At 48.4% G+C, this 21464-nt stretch overlaps 1 protein-coding gene across 2 annotated transcripts in view; it reads left to right on the top strand.

Moving 5' to 3' along the window:
- Window positions 1-21464, top strand: part of RABEP2 (rabaptin, RAB GTPase binding effector protein 2) — a 703205-nt gene that overhangs the window by 578830 nt on the left and 102911 nt on the right. The window contains exon 13 of one of the 2 annotated variants that reach the window (XM_069243970.1): window positions 89-3216. The exons of the other annotated variant lie outside the window; for it this stretch is intronic. Coding sequence (XP_069100071.1) covers window positions 89-190 — 102 coding nt within the window. The 3' untranslated portion in view covers window positions 191-3216. Of the gene's footprint in view, window positions 1-88; window positions 3217-21464 lie in introns of those variants that run through there. 2 annotated transcript variants of the gene reach the window in all.

Here is a 21464-nt window from a genome sequence, read left to right as displayed (position 1 = left end):
ACAGTGATGAATGTGATATGTTAAGTGTAGGAGGAAGGATACTGAGCCCTATGCCAGCCTCTTTAACACCTCCCTCTTCCCCCTCAAGGTTAGCATGGAACAGATCCGACAGGCGAACACCTTGGAGCAGGTGAAGAGCATTGTGGATGGTGCACGACTCCGGGATGTGCACGAGCTCCAGGACACATGAAAGACAGGCGAAGGCAGGACCTACTGCAGCCACTGTGACTTGGCTCCTTTGCCAAGGCACATGGGTGGACAATCTGCTGTAATGAACATTGAGACTGCACTGTAGGAGGTGCTAAACCATAATGCAAATATCAATGGCTCCACTGCGATGGCATGTATAAAATGGGTGGGGTAAACATGCAAAGAGTTGGGGGGGAATGCATGAGGTATAAAAGCAGGAGGACACTTAGGAAGTGGGGAAGAATGACATTGGAGTAAAGGAGACCCCGGCTAACGTTTTATTGGAGGACTGTGTCCTAAGAGGTGTTAAAAGGGAAAGGGTGTGGGTGATAGGAGTTCACAGTCAGTAGGCACCTGTGTCATAGCAGGAGGCACTGATTTGATAATTTAGGGAAACACAGTAAAAATACTTTTGTACAGTAAGAACATAGTGTCACTGGATCAATTAGAAGAAATGGGAGTTGCTCACTGTTTCTTAGAGTTAACAATATTACCCTTAATTCGCTTACAAAGCTCATAAATGGCATGTGACCTCTGGCATAACAATAACAACGATACTTGGGATCTGTAGCGTAAGAGTTTTTTCACTATCTACTGAGCATAATGTTTTACGTACTTATAGTTGCTCTTGAGTCACTTTCTAATCATGGTCAGAAGAAACACCTACCTGGGGTTCACCAGACACCTTCCAAGAAGTGGAAAAGAGACCATCATTGCACTGGCAGGGTCTATTTTGCAACTAAGAGTTGAGGAGCACCCCTCACTAGGAGCGCAGAGAGACCTTTATACTGATTGAGCTAACAACCAGACCAAGGGCTTCTAGAGCTTCCATCTGTGAAGACCGTGGGGAAATGTTCATCTTAACAGAAGCTCATGACTCATTAATTTTTAGAGCCCCCTCTAAGAGAAGCGCAAAAATTTCCATTTTACAAATCGGGCTTTTGACCCAACTGGTTACTTAAAAGAGGCTCTTCTGAGAGGATAGATAAATAATGTCCCAATACCTTCATACAACCCCAATGAATGATGCAAGTGGAACATATATATTAGAGTCAAAGCTAATAAAGAGCTTCATAAAGCGCATTTGAGATACCTAACATACATACTTCTAATGACACATTCAGGAAGTCTTGTAGACTCCACTCTGTGAGCAGCAGTGAGAGCGTCTGCCATGTTGACAGTGCGCTTTCGTTTTTAGGGGCATTGGCGAGCCCATACCAGATAAATTAGTGAGGGAGGACTCTCATACAAGACCCCTTATGTACTATAATGTATGTCAACAACAGAACAGCGCAGATCAAAAAATCCTGCATGCACCTCTGGGGTCCTTTCTTGCAGCTGTTTTCTGCCATCCTGCTGGAATATAACACAGCCCACATTATAGAGGGGCTAAAATAATCTTATTGTTCCAGGCAGATCTGCAGAGCTTACGTTGAAGGTTTGGAGCGATATCTCCACCACCATGACATTACACCTACACGAAGCCAACCAGAAATAAGGATTAATAAAACTATTGAGATATTCGTAAATTAAGAAAGAGATGTACGTTTTGTTTCATGCTGCTTTTTAGACTCCATAGCAGTAACTAAATTATAAACTTCTGGAAAATATTGTTACCTAATCTGACTTTTAGTTCCTAAAGTGATTAATCACCTTCACACTCGTCATTCAACTCTCCACCTTTCACCAGAAACCCAGATCACACTACAACCCAGTAGTATGTGTGAGATTTCTCTTGCACCTTCCTCCACTCAAGTCCAAACCCCAAGACCACTTAGCACCGGTGTGAGTATGTTTACATGGCTCTTGTGCACGGAAGCCCAGAAATGAAATTTCCGGACTCACGTTTCCTCTTTCAAACTCCATTACTTGTGCGTAGTTTCAACTAGCGGAAGTTCGGGGTTATCGGTGTCCGCTATCAAGACTTTAAAATACAATTTGTCTACGGACATCTCCCTCAAGGTGCACCTCGATAAACAGCCCAAGTGTGTTGTGACTGAAACTCAGAATTTTGTGGCTATAGAAGACGTGAATAAACCGCACCCTTGAAACTTTAAAGCCTGCCTTTCTTTCCCTCAATATGAGCCTCGGTTGGGATTCGACAGCACTTTAATACTAACTGGGTTAGGCGCTTTATTTGACTACATATCTAGGGACAGTGCACTGTTGTGGGTGCCTGCGTTTTTAAACTTCGTAACTGCTGAAAGGTGCCAACAAAACTGAGTTGTCATTTCCCTTAAACTATTAAAGAATTTTAAACTTGCAAAGCAAAGCTGAACTACTGTCAAATGCGGGTCGCATAACTTTAATTACCACCTCAAAAGCGTTGATAGTAAAATCGTGTCATGTCTTTTATAACTGCATCAGGGATAGTACAAATGCCACCACCTGTGACAGCATTGAAGACATTACATATGAATCCGAGTGTGTAGACTCAAAAGGACCTAATCACAAAAGCATTTTGGGATGCATAAAGAAGTACTACTGTAGTTCTCTTTTACATATTCTTACATGCCTTGGTCCCAAAACTTCTACAATGGGAATACTCATGGAGCATTCGTAAACAATTAGTACAAATTGAAAGGACTGTTCTCTCTTTCTATTTTAACTAATAAGGAGTTTCACGTTTCTGGGGTAATTCACGGAGGCATGTTAAGACTATGTAAAAGAGTACTCGTGTGGTAATTTTCCCATAATCATGCATACTTTTGTGGACCAGCACCCAAGTATCACTACTAATGGCATATGTGAAAGCATGATGCTTCTTATGCGATCTGTTGCATGTAATTATTGGGTTTTTAAATGCAGATACTTAGAACACTAAACAGCCAAAACCTACATACCTCCAAACTTGCTGGACCTCTCCTACACTGTGTATTCATAAAAACTTATATTTTCTGAGTAATATAATGTGCTGTTCATGCTTTACAAAGTATAGATGTTTGAATTCTTAGTTATACTTTTCTGAAAGTCTGCTTTATCGATGAAGTGTAACAGAATAAAAAACATATTTTCACTTTTTTTTAATTGCCATGTGTTTATTGGAATTTGTAATATATTTGGCTTTGTAACTGACACTAGGGGTGTAAGCAAGTTGGAAAGCAAAGCCACCCCCCACTCTTCGACGTTTGCTTGTTTAATGGGGCATTGCATCCTTATGTCACTCTTGCTATTGTCATCCTTTGTGTTATAGCCATAACCGACTTAGCTTTTTTTACTTATGCAATCTTTTTTCGGGAATTGTTTGCAAAAAGCAAGCCTGTTTAGCACACCATTAACGAGCTGAACCAGGTTATGTTTAACCACATCTTTATCGACATTTTACCAAGCCGTGTGTGTGTATAGCAATGAGTGAAAACTCCAAACTTTACTTTCAGACAGTAATATGAATCTCGGAACACATAGGAAAATATCTCAGTCACAACCATACTCCTATCAACAAACATACATCCTTACAAGGATGTGTGTTTGAACATATGTTGTAAATCACTAGACGTGCCCTCTCCTGCATCTAATGTTGGGTTTGGAATATTACAACTTATATTTTTCCCCCGAATCTTTTTTTTAAATAAAAAAAAAACTTTATTTAAGAGCAGTTTTTGCAACAATAACAAAACAAGCGATATATAATAACATAAACATCCAGCATTCCGCATTCGGGCAGTACATGAGTAATGAGGCATGCAGAAAATGTAAATATGAAATGGAGCAATCAATAAAGGAGATCCTTAAAACAATTAGAGGAAATTCGGAGAAAATACCATTCAAATACAAAAAGTATAAAAATTAAAACAGGACAGGAAACAGATGTTGCGACAAATCAGGTGGCAAAAAACAGTGGCCCCACAATTGAAATCAGTTGGCAGGGAGGTGGCATATAGTGTGAACATTAGGGTCAGGAGAGGATGGCAGCGAAGCTGGAGCAGTTGACAATAGATCATCTCGAAGTGGCTGCCACATATCTTTGGGCCTAGAGGTTATCGGTTGTAGGGAGGCGTACAATTCGGAAGTAGCATCACAGTATGGATGTCCTGCAACCGTGCAGTGAAAGTGGCAAGTGCATGACTGCCCCAATGCAGCACCAACTGCCGCTTGGCCAAAAGTAGCGCAATGGCGGCAAGATGCCTCGAGGCAAAGGGCTTGACGTATCCCAGCAATGCCATCATAGGGACTGTCAGTGGGATGTTCAAGTATAAGGGAAAATGTTTCACAGACTCGTTCTCAGTATGTTTTTATCTGCGCGCAGTTCCTTGTGAGGTGAGCACCATGCATTTGGGACAATGATGTGACCTGGTGGGGTCAAGCTTTGCTGGCGGCTTGGGGCGGTGTAGGCACTGTGTAAGAATTTGTAGTGCAGGAGCTTATGTTTGTGATTGTTGAAGTTTGGTCTGGGTGCCAATAGTACCTTAGTGGTATTTATAAGGGGAGTACAGGGGAGGCAGAACCAGATGGCATACAAGTTTAGACCAAGCCCAGCATGTGGTGGGCAATGTTTGTATTTCAGGAGGATCCCGAGGGAGTCCGTGTGTAAGGAGGGAGGAAAGAGGAAGATCAGGGGCCTGAGCATGGTCAGGTTTACGATAGGGGAGTTTGGCATCTGAGTGGTACCTGTAGTAGGCAAAGTGTGATTGGGCCACTAAGTAGTAGAGGTGTAGGTCAGGAACCCGAATCCTCCACGATCATATGGGAGCATCAACATACTCCACATGATGAGTGGGCGACGGTTGGTCCACACCAAACTCATGAGTAATCTTCTTGGAGTGTCAAAAAAATTGTTTGTTAGGGCAATGGGAATATTTAAAATTAAATAAAGCGAGGGAGAACCACCATTTTAATGATGGCCACCCGCCCAGCCATCGTAAGGGGCAATTTGATGGAGCGATCTATTTGAAGTGAGAGTTTCTCAACGGCAGGACCATGGATGCTCCTTATCACCTCAGCCCTGTCTCTGAAGGTGTGTGCCTAAATATTTGGTGCTGTGGGTACACATTTCACGCGGGAAGTCCAGAGGCCAGGGGACCGTCACATCAGTGAGAGGAAAGATTTCTGACTTATTCCAATTAATGGACATGCCCAAAAATGATCTGAAACGGATCACTGTGAGAAAGTAGCCTCTTTCTAGCCTTGTTACTCCCACTTTTGCCTGTTTGTGAGTGTATGTCAGGGTGTTTTCACTGTCTCACTGGGATCCTGCTAGCCAGGGCCCAGTGCTCATAGTGAAAACCCTATGTTTTCAGTATGTTTGTTATGTGTCACTGGGACCCTGCTAGTCAGGACCCCAGTGCTCATAATTTTGTGGCCTATATGTATGTGTTCCCTGTGTGGTGCCTAACTGTCTCACTGAGGCTCTGCTAACCAGAACCTCAGTGGTTATGCTCTCTCATTTCTTTCAAATTGTCACAAACAGGCTAGTGACCAATTTTACCAATTTACATTGGCTTACTGGAACACCCTTATAATTCCCTAGTATATGGTACTGAGGTACCCAGGGTATTGGGGTTCCAGGAGATCCCTATGGGCTGCAGCATTTCGTTTGCCACCTATAGGGAGCTCTGACAATTCTTACACAGGCCTGCCACTGCAGCCTGAGTGAAATAACGTCCACGTTATTTCACAGCCATTTTACACTGCACTTAAGTAACTTATAAGTCACCTATATGTCTAACCTTTACCTGGTAAAGGTTAGGTGCAAAGTTACTTAGTGTGAGGGCACCCTGGCACTAGCCAAGGTGCCCCCACATTGTTCAGGGCCAATTCCCCGGACTTTGTGAGTGCGGGGACACCATTACACGCGTGCACTACATATAGGTCACTACCTATATGTAGCTTCACAATGGTAACTCCGAATATGGCCATGTAACATGTCTATGATCATGGAATTGCCCCCTCTATACCATCCTGGCATAGTTGGCACAATCCCATGATCCCAGTGGTCTGTAGCACAGACCCGGGTACTGCCAAACTGCCTTTCCTGGGGTTTCACTGCAGCTGCTGCTGCTACCAACCCCTCAGACAGGCATCTGCCCTCCTGGGGTCCAGCCAGGCCTGGCCCAGGATGGCAGAACAAAGAAATTCCTCTGAGAGAGGGTTTTACACCCTCTCCCTTTGGAAAATGGTGTGAAGGCAGGGGAGGAGTAGCCTCCCCCAGCCTCTGGAAATGCTTTCTTGGGCACAGATGTGCCCAATTCTGCATAAGCCAGTCCACACCGGTTCAGGGGACCCCTTAGCCCTGCTCTGGCGCGAAACTGGACAAAGGAAAGGGGAGTGACCACTCCCCTGACCTGCACCTCCCCTGGGAGGTGTCCAGAGATCCTCCAGTGTGCTCCAGACCTCTGCCATCTTGGAAACAGAGGTGCTGCTGGCACACTGGACTGCTCTGAGTGGCCAGTGCCACCAGGTGACGTCAGAGACTCCTTGTGATAGGCTCCTTCAGGTGTTGCTAGCCTATCCTCTCTCCTAGGTAGCCAAACCCTCTTTTCTGGCTATTTAGGGTCTCTGGGGAAACATTAGATAACGAATGCAAGAGCTCATCCTAGTTCCTCTGCATCTCTCTTCACCTTCTGCCAAGGAATCAACTGCTGACCGCGCTGGAAGCCTGCAACACTGCAACAAAGTAGCAAAGACGACTACTGCAACTCTGTAACGCTGATCCTGCCGCCTTCTCGACTGTTTTCCTGGTGGTGCATGCTGTGGGGGTAGTCTGCCTCCTCTCTGCACTAGAAGCTCCGAAGAAATCTCCCGTGGGTCGACGGAATCTTCCCCCTGCAACCGCAGGCACCAAAAAGCTGCATTACCGGTCCCTTGGGTCTCCTCTCAGCACGACGAGCGAGGTCCCTCGAATCCAGCAACTCTGTCCAAGTGGCCCCCACAGTCCAGTGACTCTTCAGTCCAAGTTTGGTGGAGGTAAGTCCTTGCCTCACCTCGCTAGACTGCATTGCTGGGAACCGCGACTTTTGCAGCTACTCCGGCCTCCGTGCACTTCTGGCGGAAATCCTTTGTGCACAGTCCAGCCTGGGTCCACGGCACTCTAACCTGCATTGCACGACCTCCTAAGTTGTTCTCCGGCGACGTGGGACTTCTTTGTGCGACTTCGGGTGAGCACCGTTTCACGCATCCTCGTAGTGCCTGTTTCTGGCACTTCTCCGGGTGCTACCTGCTGCTAAGAGGGCTCCTTGTCTTGCTCGACGTCCCCTCTACCTCCTGGTCCAATTTGCGACCTCCTGGTCCCTCCTGGGCCACAGCAGCATCCAAAAACGCTAACCGCACGATTTGCAGCTAGCAAGGCTTGTTGGCATTCTTTCGGCGGGAAAACACTTCTGCACGACTTTACATGGCGAGAGGGATCCGTCCTCCAAAGGGCAAGTCTCTAGCCCTTTGCGTTCCTGCAGAAACCGCAGCTTCTTCTGTCCAGTAGAAGCTTCTTTGCACCCGCAGCTGGCATTTCCTGGGCATCTGCCCATCTCCGACTTGCTTGTGACTTTTGGACTTGGTCCCCTTGTTCCACAGGTACCCCAGATTGGAAATCCAGCGTTGTTGCATTGTTGGTTTGTGTCTTTCCTGCATTATTCCTCTAACACAACTTCTTTGTCCTTAGGGGAACTTTAGTGCACTTTGCACTCACTTTTCAGGGTCTTGGGGAGGGTTATTTTTCTAACTCTCACTATTTTCTAATAGTCCCAGCGACCCTCTACAAGGTCACATAGGTTTGGGGTCCATTCGTGATTCGCATTCCACTTTTGGAGTATATGGTTTGTGTTGCCCCTATCCCCATGTTTCCCCATTGCATCCTATTGTAACTATACATTGTTTGCACTGTTTTCTAAGACTATACTGCATATTTCTGGTATTGTGTATATATATCTTGTGTATATTTCCTATCTTCTCACTGAGGGTACACTCTAAGATACTTTGGCATATTGTCATAAAAATAAAGTACCTTTATTTTTAGTATAACTGTGTATCGTGTTTTCTTATGATATTGTGCATATGACACTAAGTGGTACTGTAGTAGCTTCACACGTCTCCTAGTTCAGCCTAAGCTGCTCTGCTAAGCTACCATTATCTATCAGCCTAAGCTGCTAGACACCCTATACACTAATAAGGGATAACTGGGCCTGGTGCAAGGTGCAAGTACCCCTTGGTACTCACTACAAGCCAGTCCAGCCTCCTACAATCACCTACTGTATAATTGGAGAAAGGTTGACAGCAGGGTCTCGGACAAACAGCAACGCATCATTGGTGTTCAAAGACCCACAGGTGCCCGCTTGGGGAAAGTAAGGCCTCCCGCCAAATGTCAATCTTATAGTTGGTGGATCAAAGGGTTCATAGCAGTGATAAAAAGTAGGGGAGAGAGAGGACAGCCTTGTCTGGTGCTTCTCGTTAATTTGAAGGGTTCAGAGACAGTGCAGTTGACTCAGAGACGAGCCAAAGGATCATCATAGAGCATTAGGATGAGCTGTTGAAAACCCATGGGGATGCCAAGTTTAGCTAAGGTGGCAGCAAGGAAGGACCATTCAATGGAGTCAACCGCTTTTTTCAGCGTCTAGTAGTACCACCATTACGGGGATAGTGGGTGAGATCTGATTGATAACTGCAAAAACAGTACAGAGGTTGATGCAAGTGGAATGTGTGGCATAAAGCCATACTGCATAGGGGAGAGAATATGGTTCATCAGGCGTGAGAAACATAAGACTAGTACCTTAGCGAGGATTTTATTGTCATGCGACAGTGATCTGTAGGAAGTACATTGGTGAGGAGATTCATTTGGTTTGATCAGTAGCGTAATAACAGCTTCACACATTATTCGGGGAAGGATGCCTGCTTCTAAGGATTCTGCTTAGACCTCTAGCAAGTGTGGGGCCAGGATAGTATTGAAGGTCTTATAAAAATTGCCGGTGAAGCCATCCTGCCCTGGGGCTTTTGAGCCGCAGAGGGCATCTATAGTCTATATAATTTCCTCGCATGTGATGGGAGCTCAAATAAAGTGCTGCTGTCCCGGTTCGAGCCAAACCATCGCAACCTTGGCTAGGTATTCGGCCAGACCTGTGTCACTGTATCCCACCCGGGATGTGTAGAGGTGTTTATAATAAGCTAGGAATTCCTCAACCAAGGCCGGGCCGTCAGTAATGGCCGAGCCGTCTGACCGTTGTAACACAAGTGGCATGGTATGAGGGTTTAAGCAGATTGGCCAACGTCTGGCCGGGCCGCTCGCCTTCGCCATATGGTTGTGCCTTTGCGTATTTACCCAGGTAATTAACCTCATATAAGGCCAGGTCTTCGAATTCTCAGAGTAGCTCAGATCTATTGTGGGAGGTGATGTCTGCAGTAGATTCCAGAAACTCATCGATATCACAACGTTTTCTTTCCACTCGGGCTAAATCATATCAGATGCTGTGCAGCACTCCTGCATGCTTAGTGATGCAAACGCCCCTGATATAGGCATTGAAGGCCTCGCAAAGCATAGAATATGTTTGTATCATCCCGACATATAATGTGAAGTAGTCTAGTATAGCCTGGCAAACTTCCACGCGGAAAACCTCATCGAGGAGGGCTTTTGCAGGAATAGCCAGGGTAAAAATTTCCCCAAAGTGTTAATATCTGCTTTGGACATGCATCACATGACTCTTGGTCATGTTCCTTGAAACATTCAGTGCACCAGGACACGGACTCCACCTTACAATATTTTTCCACAATTCAGTTCACAGCTATTACTAATGTTCCGTATGCAGGCTGTGTTTTGGGAAAAATTACTCTGCACCAAAATGGGAAAACCACACCAAAGCAGTAATCTAGCAAATAACAGGGGATGATTGCAGGAGGCTGGCCTGGCTTATAGTGGGTACCTGATGGTACTTACACCTTGTGCCAGGTCCAGTTATCCTCTATTAGTAGATTAGTAGTGTTCTAGCGGCTTAGGCTGATAGAGGTAGTTATAGCAGAGCAGCTTAGGCTGAACTAGTAGACATGCAAAGCTCCTACTATTCCACTTATATCATATAGCACTATATCATAAGAATCCCAATACTCAGTGTTACTAAAAATAAAGGTACTTTTTTTTAGTGACAATGTGCCAAAAATATCTCAGAGGATATACTTCCTTAGGAGGTAAGTAAAATACACAAAATATACACATAAACCAAAATCAGGTAAGTAAACAGTTAGAAAAGTAGTGCAAATACTGTAGAATACAATAGGATGCAATAGGCCTAGGGGCAACACAATCCATATACTATGAAAGTGGAATGCGAACCACTTAGGGACCCCTGGCCTAGTGTAGTGTGTAGAGGGTCGCTGGAAGTATCAGAAAACACTAAAGGTGTCCACGATTCCCCACCCCAAGACCCTGAAAAGTAGGAGTAAAGGGACCCTACTTCCCCAGAAATACACTAAAGGCGTGATAGGAGATTCTGCAAAGACCACAACTGACTGCAAAGCACTGAAGACGGATTCCTGGACCTGAGGACCTGTAAAGGAAGGGGACTAAGTCCAAGAGTCGTGTAAGTGTCTGGGGGTGGGGGGGAAGGAGCCCACTAAACCCCGGGTGAAGATGCAAAAATAGCTGCGTCCGGGTGGAAGAAGCTGATGATTCTGCAACAACGAAGGTGCAAGGAACTTCTCCTTTGCACAGAAGATGTCCCACGGAATGCTGGAGGATGCAGGGTTGTTTATTTGAAGGAAGACCGCAAACAAGCCTTGCTAGCTGAAAAGGTTGTGGCTGAAGAAAAAGGGTGCTGCTCGGGCCAAGGAAGGACCAGGAGGTCGCTACTTGGAAGAGGAGACAGAGGGGGCCCTCAGCAACACAGAGAGCCCACGCACAAGAAGGCAGCACCTGCAGAATTACTTGAACACGGGTTCAACACTACAAAGGAGGGTCCCAAGAAGCCGGTGGTCAACTCAGCGAGTTGAGCAATGCAGGACGGAGTGCTGGGGACCTGGGCTGTGCTGTGCACGAAGGATTCCTTGCAAAAGTACACAGAAGCCCTAGCAGCTGCAGTTCACGCAGTACACAGGATTACTGTCTGGCGAGGCGAGGCAAGGACTTACCTCCGCCAAATTGGGACAGATGGACAGTTGGACTGTCGGGGTCACTTGGATCCACCACCTGTGTTCCAGGGACTACGCTCATCACAATGAGAGGGGACCCAGAGGACCGGTGAAGCTGAAGTTTGGTGCCTGCGTTTGCAGGGGGAAGACTCCGTCAACCCACAGGAGATTTCTTCTGGGGTTCCAGTGCAGGGTGAAGGCAGACAGCCCCCAGAGCATGCACCACCAGGAAACAGTCGAGAAAGCCGGTAGGATTAGGCGCTACAATGTTGCTGGTAGTCTTCTTGCTACTTTGTTGAAGTTTTGCAGGCGTCCTGGAGCAGTGAGCGGTCGTTCCTTGGCAGAAGTCGAAGAGGGAGATGCAGAGGAACTCTGGTGAATTCTTGCAAGTCGTTATCTGAGGAAAAGCCCACAGGAGAGACCCTAAATAGCCCTCAGAGGAGGATTGGCCACCTAGTCAGGGAAGCACCTATCAGGAGGGACCTCTGACGTCACCTGCTGGCACTGGCCACTCGGAGGCCTCCATTGTGTCCTCACACCTCTGAATTCAAGATGGCAGAGGTCTGGGACACACTGGAGGAGCTCTGGGCACCACCCCTGGGGTGGTGATGGACAGGGGAGTGGTCACTCCCCTTTCCTTTGTCCAGTTTCGCACCAGAGCAGGGACTGGGGGTTCCCTGAACCAGTGTAGACTGCCTTATGCAAGGAGGGCACCATCTGTGCCCTTCAAAGCATTTCCAAAGGCTGGGGGACGCTACTCCTCCCCAGCCCTTAACACCTATTTCCAAAGGGAGAGGGTGTAACACCCTCTCTTAGAGGAAATTCTTTGCTCTGCCTTCCTGGGACTGGCTGCCCAGACCCCAGGAGGGCATAAGCCTGTCTGTGGGTTGGCAGCAGTGGTAGCTCCAGAGAAAAGCCCTGAGTACTGGTTTGGCAGTACCTGGGGTCCATAGTGGAGCCCCGGGATGCTTGAGATTGGCACCCCTATACCAGATTTCGCATGGGGGGACAATTCCATGATCTAAGACATGTTACATGGCCATATTCAGAGTTACCATGGTGACGCTACATATAGGTATTGACCTATATGTAGTGCACGCGTGTAATGGTGTCCCTGCACTCACAAAGTCCAGGGAAGTTGCCCTGAACAATGTGGGGGCACCTTGGCTAGTGCCAGGGTGCCCTCACACTTAGTACCTTTGCACCTAACCTTCACTAAGTGAGGGTTAGACATATAGGTGACTTATAAGTTACTTAAGTGCAGTGTAAAATGGCTGTGAAATAACGTGGACGTTATTTCACTGCAGTGGCAGTCCTGTGTAAGAATTGTCGCAACTCCCTATAGGTGGCAAAAGAAATGCTGAGGCCCATATGGATCTCCTGGAACCCCAAAACCCTGGGTACCTAGGTACCATATACAAGGGAATTATAAGGGTGTTCCAGTGTGCCAATCAGAATTGGTAAAATCAGTCACTATCCTGCAGTGACAATTTTAAAAGCAGAGGGAGCATACACACTGAGGTCCTGGTTAGCAGAGTCTCAATCATACAGTTAGGCACCACACAGGGAACACATATAGGCTACAAACGTATTAGCACTGGGGTCCTGGCTAGCAGGATCCCATTGACACATATCAAACACACTGACAACATAGGGTTTTCAATATGAGCACTGGGCCCTGGCTAGCAGGATCCCAGTAAGACAGTAAAAACACCCTGACATATACTCACAAACAGGCCAAAGTGGGGGTAATAAGGCTAGAAAGAGGCTACCTTCCTACACAACCCCTCCCCCCAAGCAAAGGACAATAAGGCTAACCTTGGCCAGTTGAGTCTTTATTGTCTAAGTGGTGATAAGTGGAGAGTAGCTCTGCAATAGATTGGTTACTCCCATTATCATCCACTATATGGTTACTTCCCTGTGCGGATGTAAACCACGCTTTTTGAAGTTTTTTAGCTAGCCAACAATGTGAAGTTATATTCTCAGCATTCCTATTAGTATGTTTAAGTGACTTGTCCACTGGACCTATATGAAGTGACGAGAATGCCGGACAGGGATGCTGTTTCAATAAAGCCATAGCTGGGCAAAAACTTTGTCCATATGTGTAGGAAAGTACCATCTTGCCTGGCATGTTATCCCCATATTTCACTGTATATATGTTGTTTTAGTGTATGTGTCACTGGGACCCTGCCAGCCAGGGCCCCAGTGCTCATGAGTGTGCCCTGTATGTGTTCCCTGTGTGAGGACTAACTGTCTCACTGAGGCTCTGCTAACCAGAACCTCAGTGGTTATGCTCTCTCTGCTTTCCAAATTGTCACTAACAGGCTAGTGACCAATTTCACCAATTCACATTGGCATACTGGAACACCCTTATAATTACCTAGTATATGGTACTGAGGTACCCAGGGTATTGGGGTTCCAGGAGATCCGTATGGGCTGCAGCATTTATTTTGCCACCCATAGGGAGCTCTGACAATTCTTACACAGGCCTACCACCGCAGCCTGAGTGAAATAACGTCCACGTTATTTCACAGCCATTTACCACTGCACTTAAGTAACTTATAAGTCACCTATATGTCTAACCTTCACCTGGTGAAAGTTGGGTGCAAAGTTACTTAGTGTGTGGGCACCCTGACACCAGCCAAGGTGCCCCCACATCGTTCAGGGCAAATTCCCCAGACTTTGTGAGTGCAGGGACACCATTTCACGCGTGCACTATACATAGGTCACTACCTATGTATAGCGTCACAATGGTAACTCCGAACATGGCCATGTAACATGTCTAAGATCATGGAATTGTCACCCCAATGCCATTCTGGCATTGGGGAGACAATTCCATGATCCCCCCGATCTCTAGCATAGAACCCGGGTACCGCCAAACTGCCTTTCTCTGGGTTTCACTGCAGCTGCTGCTGCTGCCAACCCCTCAGGCAGGTTTCTGCCCTCCTGGGGTCCAGCCAGGCCTGGCCCAGGAAGTCAGAACAAAGGATTTACTCAGAGAGAGGGTGTTACACCCTCTCCCTTTGGAAAAACGTGTCAGGGCTGGGGAGGGGTAGCCTCCCCCACCCTCTGGAAATGCTTTGATGGGCACAGATGGTGCCCATCTCTTCATAAGCCAGTCTACACCGGTTCAGGGATCTCCCAGCCCTTCTCTGGTGCGAAACTGGACAAAGGAAAGGGGAGTGACCACTCCCCTGACCTGCACCTCCCAGGGGAGGTGCCCAGAGCTCCTCCAGCGTGTCCCAGACCTCTGCCATCTTGGATTCAGAGGTGTGCTGGCACACTGGACTGCTCTGAGTGGCCAGGGACAGCAGGTGACGTCAGAGACTCCTTCTGATAGGCTCTTACCTTTCTTACTAGCTTATCCTCCTTCCTAGGTAGCCAAACCTCCTTTTCTGGCTATTTAGGGTCTCTGCTTTGGGGAATTCTTCAGATACCGAATGCAAGAGCTCACCAGAGTTCCTCTGCATCTCCCTCTTCACCTTCTGCAAAAGGATCGACCGCTGACTGCTCAGGACGCCTGCAAAACCGCAACAAAGTAGCAAAGACGACTAGTGCAACCTTGTATCGCTTCATCCTTCCGGCTTTCTCGCCTGTTTCCTGGTGGTGCATGCTCTGGGGGTAGCCTGCCTCCTTCTTGCGCCAGGAGCTCTGAGGAAATCTCCCGTGGGTCGACGGAATCTTCCCCCTGCAACCGCAGGCAACAAAAGACTGCATCACCGGTCCTCTGGGTCCCCTCTCAGCACGACGAGCGTGGTCCCTGGAACTCAGCAACTCTGTCCAAGTGACTCCCACAGACCAGTGACTCTTCAGTCCAAGTTTGGTGGAGGTAAGTCCTTGCCTCCCCACGCTAGACTGCATTGCTGGGTACCGCGTGATTTGCAGCTGCTCCGGCTCCTGTGCTTTCTTCCAGGATTTCCTTTGTGCACAGCCAATCCTGGGTCCCCGACACTCTAACCTGCAGTGCACAACCTTCTGAATTGTCCTCCGGCATCGCGGGACTCCCTTTTCTGACTTCGGGTGGACTCCGGTTCACTCCTCTTCTAAGTGCCTGTTCCGGTACTTCTGCGGGTGCTGCCTGCTTCTATGAGGGCTCCCTGACTTGCTGGGCGCCCCCTCTGTCTCCTCATCCAAGTGGCGACATCCTGGTCCCTCCTGGGCCACAGCAGCATCCCAAAACCCTAACCGCGACCCTTGCAACTAGCAAGGCTTGTGTAGGAAGTTGGCTCTGTATGCACTATTTCAAAGTAAGGAATAGTATGCACCGAGTCCAAGGGTTCCCCTTAGAGGTAAGATAGTGGCAAAGAGATAATTCTAATGCTCTATTTTGTGTTAGTGTGGTCGAGCAGTAGGCTTATCAAAGGAGTAGTGTTAAGCATTTGTTGTACATACACAAGCAATAAATGAGGAACACACACTCAAAGACAATTCCAGGCCAGTAGGTTTTTGTATAGAAAAATATATTTTCTTAGTTTATTTTGAGAACCACAGGTTCACGATTTACATGTAATACTTCAAATGAAAGGTATTGCAAGTAGGTACTTTAGGAACTTGGAATTAGCAAAATAGCATATACAGTTTTTACATAAATCACATATAGCTATTTTAAAACTAGACAGTGCAATTTTCAACAGTTCCTGGGGGGAGTAAGAGTTTGTTAGTTTTGGAGGTAAGTAAACCACCTACGGGGTTCAAGTTTGGGTCCAAGGTAGCCCACCGTTGGGGGTTCAGAGCAACCCCAAAGTTACCACACCAGCAGCTCAGGGCCGGTCAGGGGCAGAGGTCAAAGTGGTGCCCAAAACGCATAGGCTTCAATGGAGAAGGGGGTGCCCCGGTTCCAGTCTGCCAGCAGGTAAGTACCCACGTCTTCGGAGGGCAGACCAGGGGGGTTTTGTAGGGCACCGGGGGGGACACAAGTCCACACAGAAAGTACACCCTCAGCAGCACGGGGGCGGCTGGGTGCAGTGTGCAAACATGCGTCGGGTTTGTAATTGAAATGAATGGGAGACCAAGGGGTCTCTTCAGCGATGCAGGCAGGCCGGGGGGGGCTCCTCGGGGTAGCCACCACCTGAGCAAGGGAGAGGGCCTCCTGGGGGTCACTCCTGCACTGGAGTCCGGATCCTTCAGGTCCTGGGGGCTGCGGGTGCAGTGTCCCTACCAGGCGTCGGGTTCTTGGAAGCAGGCAGTTCCGGTCAGGGGGAGCCTCGGGATTCCCTCTGCAGGCGTCACTGTGGGGGCTCAGGGGGGGCAACTCTGGCTACTCACGGTCTCGCAGTCACCAGGGGGTCCTCCCTGAAGTGATTGTTCTCCACAAGTCGAGCCGAGGGCGTCGGGTGCAGAGTGTCAAGTCTCACGCTTCCGGCGGGAAACGCAAGGTGTTTCAAGGTTGCTTCTTTGTTTCAAAGTTGCTTCTTTGGTGAACAGGGCCGCTGTCCTCTGGAGTTCTTGGTCCTTCTAGATGTAGGGCAGTCCTCTGGGGATTCAGAGGTCACTGGTCCCTGGGGAGAGCGTCGCTGGAGCAGTGTCTTTAGAAGTGGGGAGACAGGCCGGTAGAGCTGGGGCCAAAGCAGTTGGTGTCTCCGTCTTCTCTGCAGGGTTTTTCAGCTTAGCAGTCCTCTTCTTCTTAGGTTGCAGGAATCTGAGTTCCTAGGTTCTGGGGAGCCCTTAAATACTAAATTTAAGGGTGTGTTTAGGTCTGGGGGGTTAGCAGCCAATGGCTACTAGCCCTGAGGGTGGGTACACCCTCTTTGTGCCTCCTCCCTGAGGGGAGGGGGCACATCCCTAATCCTATTGGGGGAATCCACCATCTGCAAGATGGAGGATTTCTAAAAGTTAGAGTCACCTCAGCTCAGGACACCTTAGGGGCTGTCCTGACTGGCCAGTGACTCCTCCTTGTTTTTCTCATTATCTCCTCCAGCCTTGCCATCAAAAGTGGGGCTGTGGCCGGAGGGGGCGGGCAACTCCACTAGCCGGAGTGCCCTGTGGTGCTGTAACAAAGGGGGTGAGCCTTTGAGGCTCACCGCCAGGTGTTACAGTTCCTGCAGGAGAACACCTCCACCCAGTACAGGCTTTGTTACTAGCCACAGAGTGACAAAGGCACTCTCCCCATGTGGCCAGCAACATGTCTGGTGTGTGGCAGGCTGCTGAAACTAGGTTTCAGGGGGCACCTCTAAGGTGCCCTCTGGGGTGTACGTTACAATAAAATGTACACTGGCATCAGTGTGCATTTATTGTGCTGAGAAGTTTGATACCAAACTTCCCAGTTTTCAGTGTAGCCATTATGGTGCTGTGGAGTTCCTGCATGACAGACTCCCAGACCATATACTCTTATAGCTACCCTGCACTTACAATGTCTAAGGTTTTGCTTAGACACTGTAGGGGCACAGTGCTCATGCACTTGTGCGCTCACCTATGGTATAGTGCACCCTGCCTTAGGGCTGTAAGGCCTGCTAGAGGGGGGACTTATCTATACTGCATAGGCAGTGTGAGGTTGGCATGGCACCCTGAGGGGAGTGCCATGTCGACTTACTCGTTTTGTCCTCACTAGCGCACACAAGCTGGCAAGCAGTGTGTCTGTGCTGAGTGAGGGGTCCCCAGGGTGGCATAAGACATGCTGCGTTTGAGACCTTCATCAGGGCATCAGGGCCCTTGGTACCAGAGGTACCAGTTACAAGGGACTTACCTGGATGCCAGGGAGTGCCAATTGTGGAAACAAAAGTACAGGTTAGGGAAAGAACACTGGTGCTGGTGCCTGGTTAGCAGGCCTCAGCACACTTTCAAATCAAAACTTAGCATCAGCAAAGGCAAAAAGTCAGGGGGTAACCCTGCCAAGGAGGCATTTCCTTACACAACCCCCCCACACCCTCCCAACCCCAAACGAAAGAGGATGAGACTAACCTTTCCCAAGAGAGTCTTCATTTTCTAAGTGGAAGAACCTGGAAAGGCCATCTGCATTGGCATGGGCAGTCCCAGGTCTGTGTTCCACTATAAAGTCCATTCCCTGTAGGGAGATGGACCACCTCACAGTTTTGGATTTTCACCTTTCATTTGCATCAGCCATCTGAGAGGTCTGTGGTCAGTTTGAACTACAAAGTGAGTACCATAGAGGTATGGTCTCAGCTTCTTCAGGGTTCAAACCACAGCAAAGGCCTCCCTCTCAATGGCACTCCAACGCTGCTCCCTGGGGAGTAACCTCCTGTTAATGAAAGCAACAGGCTGGTCAAGGCCATCATCATTTGTTTGGGACAAAACTGCCCCTATCCCATGTTCAGAGGCATCTGTCTGCACAATGAACTGCTTGGGGTAATCTGGAGCTTTTAGAACTGGTGCTGTGCACATTGCTTGTTTCAGGGTGTCAAAGGCCTGTTGGCATTCCACAGTCCATTTTACTTTCTTGGGCATTTTCTTGGAGGTAAGTTCTGTGAGGGCTGTCACTATGGATCCATATCCCTTCACAAACCTCCTGTAGTACCCAGTCAAGCCAAAGAATGCCCTGACTTGAGTCTGGGTTTTTGGAGCTGCCCAGTCCAGAATAGTCTGGATCTTAGGCTGGAGTGGCTGAACCTGGCCTCCACCTACAAGGTGTCCCAAGTAAACCACAGTTCCCTGCCCTAGCTGGCATTTGGATGCCTTGATAAAGAGGCCTGCTGATTGCAGAGCCTTCAAAACCTTCTTCAGCTGGACCAGGTGACAGCTAAAGACAGCAATATCGTCAAGATAAGCTGCACTAAAAGACTCCAAGCCAACAAGGACTTGATTCACCAACCTTTGGAAGGTGGCAGGGGCATTCTTTAAACCAAAGGGCATAACAGTAAACTGATAATGCCCATCAGGTGTGGAGAATGCTGTCTTTTCTTTTGCTCCTGGTGCCATTTTGATTTGCCAGTACCCTGCTGTTAAGTCAAAGGTACTTAAGAATTTGGCAGGACCTAATTTGTCAATCAGTGTAGGAGGCTGGCCTGGTTTGTAGTGGGTACCAAGGGGGACTTACACTCTGCACCAGGTCCAGGAATCCCTTATTAGTGTAGAAGAGGTGTCTAGCAGCTTTGGCTGATAGAAAAGGGTAGCTTAGCAGAGCAGCTTAGGCTGAACTCGGAGACATGCAAAGCTCCCACTATACCACTAGTGTCATATGCACAATATCATAAGAAAACACAATACACAGATATACTAAAAATAAAGGTACTTTATTTTTATGACCATATGCCAAAAGTATCTCAGTGAGTAGCCTCAGTATGAGGATAGCAAATATACACAAGATATATGTACACAATACCAAAAATATGCAGTAATAGCAATAGAAAGCAATGCAAGCAATGTACAGTCACAATAGATTGCAATGAGAGCACATAGATATAGGGGCAACACAAACCATATACTCTAGAAGTGGAATGTGAACCACGAATGGACCCCAAACCTATGTGAGCTTGTAGAGGGTCGCTGGGACTGTAAGAAAACAGTGAGGGTTAGAAAAATAGCCCACCCCAAGACCCTGAAAAGTGGGTGCAAAGTGCACCTAACTTCCCCAGAGAGCACAGAAGTCGCGATAGGGGAATTCTGCAATGAAGACTAACACCAGCAATGAAACAGCGATGGATTTCCAGACGAGAGTACCTGTGGAACAAGGGGACCAAGTCCAAGAGTCACACTCAAGTCGTGAGTGGGCAGATGCCCAAGAAATGCCAGCTGAGGGTGCAAAGAAGCTGCCACCGGATGGTAGAAGTTGTGGATTCTGCAAGAACGAAGAGGACTAGGAACTTCCCCTTTGGAGGATGGATGTCCCACGTCGTGAAGAAGCTTGCAGAGGTGTTTCCGTGCAGAAAGACCGCAAACAAGCCTTGCTAGCTGCAAGGGTCGCGGTTAGGGTTTTTGGATGCTGCTGTGGCCCAGGAGGGACCAGGATGTCACCAATTGCGTGAGGAGACAGAGGGGGCATCCAGCAAGACAAGGGGCCCACTCAGAAGCAAGCAGAACCCGCAGAAGTGCCGGAACAGGCACTACGAAGAAGAGTGAACCGGAGCTCACCCGAAGTCACAAAAGAAGGCACCACGATGCCGGAGGACAACTCAGGAGGTCGTGCACTGCAGGTTAGAGTGTCGGGGACCCAGGCTTGGCTGTGCACAAAGGAAATCCTGGAAGAGTGCACAGGAGCCTGAGCAGCTGCAAATCACGCAGTACTCAGCAATGCAGTCTAGCGTGGGAAGGCAAGGACTTACCTCCACCAAACTTGGACTGAAGAGTCACTGGGCTGTGGGAGTCCCTTGGACAGAGTTGCTGAGTTCCAGGGACCACGCTCATTGTGCTGAGAGGGGACCCAGAGGACCAGTGATGCAGTCTTTTGTTGCCTGCGGTTGCAGGGGGAGGATTCCGTCGTCCCACAGGAGATTTCTTCGGAGCTTCTAGTGCAGAGAGGAGGCAGACTACCCCCACAGCATGCACCACCAGGAAAACAGTCGAGAAGGCCGCAGGATCAGCGATACAAGGTTGCAGTAGTCGTCTTTGCTACTTTGTTGCGGTTTTGCAGGCGTCCAGAGCAGTCAGCGGTCGATTCCTTGGCAGAAGGTGAAGAGAGAGATGCAGAGGAACTCTGATGAGCTCTTGCATTCGTTATCTAAAGAATTCCCCAAAGCAGAGACCCTAAATAGCCAGAAAAGGAGGTTTGGCTACTTAGGAAGGAGGATAGGCTAGCAACACAGGTAAGAGCCTATCAAAAGGAGTCTCTGTCATCACCTGCTGGCACTGGCCACTCAGAGCAGTCCAGTGTGCCAGCAGCACCTCTGTTTCCAAGATGGCAGAGGTCTGGAGAACACTGGAGGAGCTCTGGGCACCTCCCAGGCGAGGTGCAGGTCAGGGGAGTGGCCACTCCCCTTTCCTTTGTCCAGTTTTGCACCAGAGCAGGGCTGAGGGATCCCTGAACCGGTGTAGACTGGCTTATGCAGAGATGGGCACCATCTGTGCCCATCAAAGCATTTCCAGAGGCTGGGGGAGGCTACTCCTCCGCAGCCCTGACACCTTTTTCCAAAGGGAGAGGGTGTAACACCCTCTCTCTGAGGAAGTCCTTTGTTCTGCCTTCCTGTGCTAAGCCCGGCTGGACCCCAGGAGGGCAGATGCCTGTCTGAGGGGTTGGCAGCAGCAGCTGCTGCAGTGAAACCCCGGGAAAGGTAGATTGGCAGTAACCGGGTCTGTGCTAGAGACTCGGGGGATCATGGAATTGTCTCCCCAATGCCAGAATG

Source organism: Pleurodeles waltl, chromosome 7 (genome assembly GCF_031143425.1).
Source record: "Pleurodeles waltl isolate 20211129_DDA chromosome 7, aPleWal1.hap1.20221129, whole genome shotgun sequence".
Classification (NCBI taxonomy): domain Eukaryota; kingdom Metazoa; phylum Chordata; class Amphibia; order Caudata; family Salamandridae; genus Pleurodeles; species Pleurodeles waltl.
The sequence above is the reverse complement of the archived record's forward strand: the minus strand, read 5'-3'. Positions and strand labels throughout refer to the sequence as shown.